A 7,990-nucleotide genomic window follows, 5' to 3' on the forward strand; every position below is an offset into this window, starting at 1 on the left:
TAATAAGTTAGTTCTTACATTTTCAAAAATCTATTAAAACATTTTTATCTTTTTCCACATCTATTAAAACGTTCTTATCATTTCTTTTCGTCAATAAAATAGTCCCTATCTTTTCTCATATCTATTAAAACGTTCTTATCGTTTTTTTCATCAACGAAATAGTCCTTCCCCATCGTTTCTTTCCGTCAACGAAATCATCCCTCCCTATATTTTTAGAAATCTATTAAAACATCCTTATCGTTTCTGTTTGTCAACAAAATAGTCCCTATCTTTTCTCACATCTATTAAAATATCCTTATCATTTTTTTTGTCAACAAAATAGTCTCTATCTTTTCTTTTCTCCTCCTCCTCCTCCTCCTCCTCCTCCTCAAAAGAAGAAGAAGAAGAAGAAGAAGAAGGAGAAGAAGAAGAAGAAGAGAAAGAAGAAAAAGAAGAAGAAAAAGAAGAAAAAGAAGGAGAGGAAGAAGAAGGAGAAGAAGGAGAAGAAGAAGAAGAAAAAGAAGAAAAAGAAGAAAAAAAAGAAGAAGAAGAAAAAGAAAAAGAAGAAAAAGAAGCAAAAGAAGAAGAAGAAGAAGGAGGAGAAGAAGGAGAAGAAGAAGCAGAAGCAGAAGAAGAAGCAGAAGCAGAAGGAGAAGCAGAAACAGAAGGAGAAGCAGAAACAGAAGAAGAAGCAGAAGAAGGAGGAAGAATTGATGAAGAAGAAAAGGAAGGAGGAGGAGGATGAGGAAAATAATGGGGAGTAATTTAGTCTTTTATTATATTTTTAATGGCAAAAATAGACGGAATGACTATTTTTTTGACGGAGAGAAAAGATAACGACGTTTTAATAGGTTTCTAAAAATATAGGAACTGACTTGTTAATAATGGCAATACTCATGGACTAAATTGTAAATCTCCCTAAATAAAAATATTTTAATAAATTTTTAAAAATATAAAAACTCAATGATAACACTCAAAAATTAAATAATAAATCTAACACCCAAAAATTAAATAATAAATCTCTTTAGTTATTATTGTGAATGGTTACGCCATAGAATTATTGGTTTAAGAAATTGTAGAATTTAAGGCTCGTCAGTCCGGCCTTAAATGAATGGAGTTAACGGAAAAGGCTGAAAAGAAATAGTGCGGATGCAAAATAAATAAAAATAATAATTTATACCCTTAAAATTTTGATGAGGCTGGGGCAGTGCCCTCTGTATTCCTGCCTTTGGTAATTTTTACCCATAATCTTTTTTTTTTTTTTATTTGATCATTCAATTTAATAATTTTAAAAAATTTTGTAATTTTGATTTATTATTATAAAACTTTTTGTTAACTGTTATTGTGGATTTTTAAGTTAAAAAAATAAAAAATAATTTGTTCTCTTTTCTCTAATAATATTTGTTTATTTTTTTTCTCTCTTTAAAAAAATATATATTAATAGTTTTAACGCCAAAAATTCAAGAAGTAAAAGTATATATATTATTATATATAGGAAGATGGATTATATCCTCCTCATTTTCTTGTTTGACAAACAGATCAAAAAAGAAAAAAAAAAATAGCAAATGCTTATTCTCCTTGGAAGTGAAGCTGATCTGATCCTTCTTTATCATAAAATAAAATGTTTCTTCTTAACATCAAATGCTTCTGAAGCTGAAAGTTGAGGTTTCTGCAATTAAATATCACAATATCATTAATCACATCATAATCAAATTTTTAATTCCTTTAATTTTTTATTCATAGAAAACCCATTTAATTTAAAGGGCTTAATAGCTAAAAACCAAAATATTCAGAGACTTAAAAGAATTTATTACTTTTGAGAAAATTAATAAATAAATTAGAATTTAATTAACCTGTAATATCATGTCGTTAAACTTTACTCTTAAGAATCTTGAAAAATAGCCTCCACTGTTATTGACGCCATCAATGGCTTCATGTATGAGATCGAGTAGATCACCGTATGTCGGACCTGGACATCTCTTCACAATTTCTACTAAAATATAAGTCAGAACACCATTTGTTCCTTTCCTCGTGAAAACCTACATTGTCATTGTAACAGAAATTAACTACTCCAAAACGACAGTTTTATTAGAATTATGAAAAATGATAAAAAATTGTGCTTATTAGCTTTTTTTTTAATATATATATTTTTTGGATCGTTAATTAATTTTAATGATTATTTTTTCGATAATTTCATTATTATTTTTTATTTTTTTATAAAATTTTTTATTTTCATATATATATATATGGTATCCTGAGCAGTTTGGTCATCTTCACAAGCACTGATAGAAATTGCTAATCCACCCTTCGTATGTTTTCTTTTACCATTTGGAGGTCTATTATCTTCCCATTTCCCTCTATTTCAAGCAACAAAATTTACTTTCTCAATTTATATATATATCTTAATCAAGTTATAACTTCTTTATTTAAAAAAAAAAAAGTTAAATTATGCTATGAAAAAAAAAATCTCCCAATCATTTATATTATCAATTTTTTTTATGCAAATTAAAGTGTTTTAAAAAAAATATCTAGATAAATCAGTGTATTTTGAGACGTGTAATATGATATTTTGAAATTCAAAAAATAAAATTTTCAGAGCATGAATGAACTTGCTTTCCCCTTCTGCTAGTGATGCATAACCACCGCCCTATTAAAATGTCACCTATCTCTATTGTTCAGGTTCGTACGTACGGATGTACCAGTGTATCTCTATTTGTCAGCAGCTATTTAATTCTTTCAGCGCGCGTGCTGATTGGGCTGCAAGGTGACGGAATTTGCTCTTTTATCTCTTGTCACGTCACCGGACTATACTATTCTCAGGTGAATCTGTGCATGTGATCAATCCAGCCTGTTTCACGTCAACGGATTGAGGTACGCAATATTGAACTGGTCTACTTGAAAACGATTTGATGGATTTTGGATATGTGCTCTTTTTTAAAATTAGGTTTCATCACAAATGTAAAACACCGACGGTCATAATGTATCCGCAAAATTGAGGGTAATCAAAACTTGATATTTTTTCGCAAAATTGAGGGTAATCAAAACTTGATATTTTTTTCTTAATTTTACAAGGAAAATATGGGTTGAATAACTCATAAAAATCTTTAAGTAAATTTAACTCTAAATAAATAGAATAAAATAAAATATTGAAATAGAAATTTAAAGTATAAATTATACACATATTTTTCATTAATGAAAATTAAATTATATATATTAATATAAAACAAGCAAATAAATAATTACTCAGGTTAATTGTATATTTAATTTTATTTAACATAAAATAAATTACAGAAAAAGAAAGGAGAAACTTACATTGTCTGTCGTAAACATGAACAAGATCGAGGATAGTTCCGCTGTGACAAGCATCAACAATAGCATGAAGAGTGACTCCTTTAGGAAGTGGCCATACAATGGTGGTATTAATATAATTATCAGTAATCATCCCTTCTGTCGTGTAATCAACTGGACAAATACTTTCATCAAATCCATCATGTTCATCCAAATTCAAATCAGGTTCTTGGGAGCCATGGCCGGAAAAATAAAACACCAGTGAGTCACCAGCCCGGCAATCCTTTACCAGCCATTTTAAGGATATCTCGATGTTTTTCTTTGTCGGAATCAGCGTAGGGTCTGTCTCTTCTTCTGCACCAAATAGAAACCAATGAGCTTCGAGTTATATAATATTTTAACTAGTTAATGAATGGAAGAACTAAAAATACAAGAGTTTAAAACGTTTGATTTTAAAACTATAAAAATTAAGTATTTGTCGGAGCTAATTATAGCAAAGAGACTTACCTGTAAGGACGAGGATGTTCTGTGGATGAAAACTGAAATAATCGATCAACAAACTTCTCATGTTCTTGACATCATTAACAGTTCCCGTTAGCTTGTCGTCGTCGTTCTTGTAAGTGACTCCGATAAGCAGTTCACGTTTTCTTGGTCTCTGATCAGATCGAGAAGTCCTCGATGATGATAACTTCAATGGGGAAGGATTACAATTCAGTGAGTTGTGTTGTTTTGTGTCGGTGTCTTGACGATAAAATCTGCGTGAAAACGTATTCTTGAAATTTTGGACAACTTGAGAAACTATGCTTGAAAATCTGCCATCTGCTTTAGTATTGGTGATAGAAGCAAGACTTTGGCATGCTGGGCATCTGATTTCTGGGACATTTGTTGTCTTTGCGAATAATCGCTGTCGGCATCTGCTGCAAATGTGTGTTCTGGTATCCTGGAGGAATTGACTTGGATCCATTATCTCACCAAGCAATCACCTCTCATACCAGATTAGTTGAAATTACATAGTATATATAGCCTTTCATCATCAGATAATTTATACGAGATTTTAAGTTGGAATTTCTCATAATCCTAGAAAAAAAATTTATATATACTAGATAGATATCATATTCATGTATTGGAGATAATAACAAACAAAGATAATGTTAGTTAGATGTGTATATTTAAAATATATTTGTATTTTGTAATTCCTAAGATATAGGGACTCAACTGTGTATTTATACCTCTGTATTCTTTATGAAGTGATATACAAAACCACTTCTCTCATCTTATTCACATGGTATCAGAGCCACGATGAGTACCTCTCCTCAAATTTCTGAAACAAACATTCCAGTTCTTCCTGTATCTCCTTCTCTTTCATCTCTTACATCACCCATTCTTCCTATTCAAACATCAAATTTATTCACCACACCACCTCATGCTCAACTCTCTTTCTCATTAAAATTGAAAGAGACAAACTATTTAGCCTGGAAAACCCAGTTCCTACCTATCATCAAATGCTATAATCTCAATCAGCATATTGATGGAACACCAGCCCCTCTTCCTATTATTACCGATTCAACAACAAATCTACCTTCTCCAAATCCGGAGTATATCAAATGGGTTCAAGAAGATCAACTTCTACTCAGTTGGATTTGTTCGTCATTAACTGAGGAGGTTATGCCCTATGTCACTGGAATTGAGAATGCTCGTGACGCTTGGGTATCTCTTTCAGATGCGTTTGGAACTAGCAATAGTGCCGTACGGGTTCAGCTCCATATCGCCTTGCAGAATCTGTCCTTTGGTGATAAATCGGTTGCTAAATTTTTGCGCGAAGCTAAGGTGATTTCAGATGCGCTAGCTGCTGCAGGGACACCCATCTCCACAGATGAGTTTAATGCTACTATTTTTCGTTTATTGCCCTCTGAATATCATCCTGTTATTGCTACACTGTCTGCTAGTAAAACACAAATAACTTTTTCCGAGTTGTCTAGTCAGTTGATGTCGCATGAGATTTTGATTCAAAATTCCAATCGGGCTTCTCCTATTCTTGCTAATTTTGCAAGACAAAACACTTCTGGGTCTCACTCTGGCAGTAAGAATTATCAACGTGGCAGTAATAATCGCAATTCTGGGGCGCATTCTGGAACTAATTCAAAGAGTTCCAAACGATGGTACCCTAATCCCTGTCAAATTTGTGGTCTCAACAACCATCAGGCCAAGTGGTGTCGAAAACGGTACGATCAGGATTCCAATCAGATTACTGCTAATATTGCTAATGTTTCAGATTCTTCTGATTCACAGAATTGGTTTGCCGACACTGGTGCCTCTCACCATATGACACCAGACTTGTCAGCTTTGGATATTACTGATAAATACAAAGGAACTGACAAAGTTACCATAGGTAATGGTTTTGGCTTATCTATTGCACATGTTGGAAAACGCCTTGTTCCCACTTCCACTGCACATATTAAACTCAATAATATTCTTCATGTGCCATCTCTGCAACATCAACTTTTGTCTGTTTATCGATTTGCCAAAGATAATGCTTGTTCATTTGAATTTGATTCTGATGGATTTGTTGTGAAGCACAAGCCAAGTAAACAAGTGTTGTTTCAAGGGCCGGCTGAGGATGGTGTGTACAAGCTTGTTTTGCCTTCACATGAATCACGAAAGCAAGCTTTCTATTCTGCTCGCAGTACAACTCCAGATTGGCACTCACGCCTTGGTCATCCTCAACAAACAACAGTGTCATTTGTTATTTCCACGTTTAATTTGTCTAGTTCGTCAATAAAACAACAGCATAGTCTTTGTGAAGCCTGCTGTTTAGGAAAGCATAGTCAAATTCATTTGTCTCTTACTGGTTCTGTTTCAAACAAACCTTTGGAATTAATTCATGGTGATGTTTGGGGTCCTGCTCCCGAATTATCTTTTACTGGTGATCGCTATTTTGCAATATTTGTTGATGATTTTTCTCGCTTCTGTTGGTTATTTCCACTTAAGAGGAAAAGTGATGTGTGTTCGGTATTTGTTACTTTTCATAAAGCAGTGGAACGGCAGTTTAATGCAAAAATACTGAATTTTCAATCAGACTGGGGTGGGGAATTTAGAGCTGTTCATACCTATCTCAAAGAACATGGTATACATCATCGAATTACATGTCCACACACCCATCAGCAAAATGGAACTGTCGAAAGGAAAATTAGACATGTTGTGGATACTTGTTTAACTATGCTAGCTCATTCCTCTGTTCCCAGGCGGTTTTGGAATTTTGGAGTAACTACTGCTGCTTATTTGGTGAATCGACTTCCTTCTCCTGTACTCCAACAGTCTTCACCTTATGAGAAATTATTCGGCACATCACCAGATTATAATTTCTTACGGGTTTTTGGATGCACAATGTATCCTTTACTTCGTCCTTTCAATCGGAATAAATTCTCATATAGAAGTGCTGCCTGTGTTTTTCTTGGCTATTCTAATCATCCTCTTGGGTATATATGTTTTAATCCTACAGATCAAAAGATATATCTTAGCCGACATGTTCGTGTGGATGAATCTCGGTTTCTTTATAACGAATGTGATAATGTTGCTGATTCTCTTTTGGGAAAACCTCCATCTGAACATTCAGTGCCGTGGCTTACATGTACTGCTGCAGCTCCTTCTTTTTCTCCACAATCATCATCTCCAACACTTGTTTCTGCTCCTTCTAGTGATGAACATACAGCCCCAGCTGTTACCGATTCTGCTACTGATATATCACTTTCAGTCCCGCATCACTCTGAACCTTCTATTATTGAACAGACAGCAGCTGCAGACATTGAATCCGCAGAACCACTACAAGTTGCTCTCCCATCTGCTACTTCTGCTCCTCCAATTCGTACTCATCCAATGCTGTTACGACCGAATCCAAAGAAGAAGAAATTTTTTGGTTTACAAACAAAGGTGGATATTTTACAGGAATCAATTACAGAACCTTCTTGTTACTCCAAAACTATTAAAATACCAATTTGGCGAGAGGCTATGAGTAAGGAAATTTCAGCTTTACTTCAACATCAAACTTGGACGTTGGTTCCAAAGCCTTTACATACAAATATTGTTGGCAACAAGTGGGTCTTCAAAGTGAAACGCAATCCGGATGGTACTATTGAACGATGTAAAGCGCGATTAGTAGCGAAGGGTTATAATCAAGTCGAGGGGATTGATTATGAAGCTACTTTTAGTCCGGTAATTAAATCGCAAACTATTCGTATTATTCTTTCACTTGCTGTTTCACATAAATGGGAAATGCGACAGCTTGACATATCTAATGCGTTTCTCCATGGTTATTTGGAAGAGACTGTGTACATGTCGCAGCCACCTGGATTTACAGATCCTAGATGTCCATCCTATGTTTGTAAGCTCAACAAATCTATATATGGGTTAAAACAAGCTCCGCGAGCTTGGTTCCAACGGCTGAGTGCTTATTTAGTCAGTATTGGGTTTGAAGGTTCTCACACGGATTCCTCTCTTTTTATTTACAAGAGTGATGCAGTAGTTCTCTATATTCTTCTCTATGTGGATGACATAGTTATTACTGGGAATAGTTCAGTTGCAATTACTACTTGTCTCAAACAGCTCTCTACTGAATTTAAACTCCGTGATCTAGGACGGCTGCATTATTTTTTGGGTATTGAGGTACTTCATCTTCCGAAAGGAATCTTGCTTTCTCAACAGAAATATCTTCAAGATTTGCTCAAAG

General features: G+C 34.1%; 1 protein-coding gene across 1 annotated transcript; it reads right to left on the bottom strand.

The window, feature by feature from the left end:
- Positions 1–1,588: 1,588 nt before the first annotated feature.
- Positions 1,589–4,231, bottom strand: LOC110618553 (metacaspase-1). The gene is made up of 5 exons (XM_021761695.1): positions 3,775–4,231; positions 3,292–3,621; positions 2,227–2,334; positions 1,833–2,020; positions 1,589–1,648 (listed from the first exon to the last, which is right to left on the bottom strand). The coding sequence occupies exons 1-5, from the start codon at positions 4,229–4,231 to the stop codon at positions 1,589–1,591; spliced, it is 1,143 nt and encodes a 380-aa protein (XP_021617387.1).
- Positions 4,232–7,990: the final 3,759 nt, after the last annotated feature.

The sequence above is a fragment of the Manihot esculenta genome, chromosome 7, assembly GCF_001659605.2.
Source record: "Manihot esculenta cultivar AM560-2 chromosome 7, M.esculenta_v8, whole genome shotgun sequence".
Lineage (NCBI taxonomy): Eukaryota > Viridiplantae > Streptophyta > Magnoliopsida > Malpighiales > Euphorbiaceae > Manihot > Manihot esculenta.

Bases quoted from the DNA above. Each gene is read 5' to 3' on its own strand.
- LOC110618553 (XM_021761695.1), bottom strand. From the start codon at position 4,231: ATGGATCCAAGTCAATTCCTCCAGGATACCAGAACACACATTTGCAGC. The intron at 2,335-3,291 runs GTAAGTTTCTCC...CTTGAAATAGAG, and splicing joins TCATGTTTACGACAGACAAT to GGAAATGGGAAGATAATAGA. The intron at 2,021-2,226 runs TATATATATATA...CAATGACAATGT, and splicing joins CCAAACTGCTCAGGATACCA to AGGTTTTCACGAGGAAAGGA.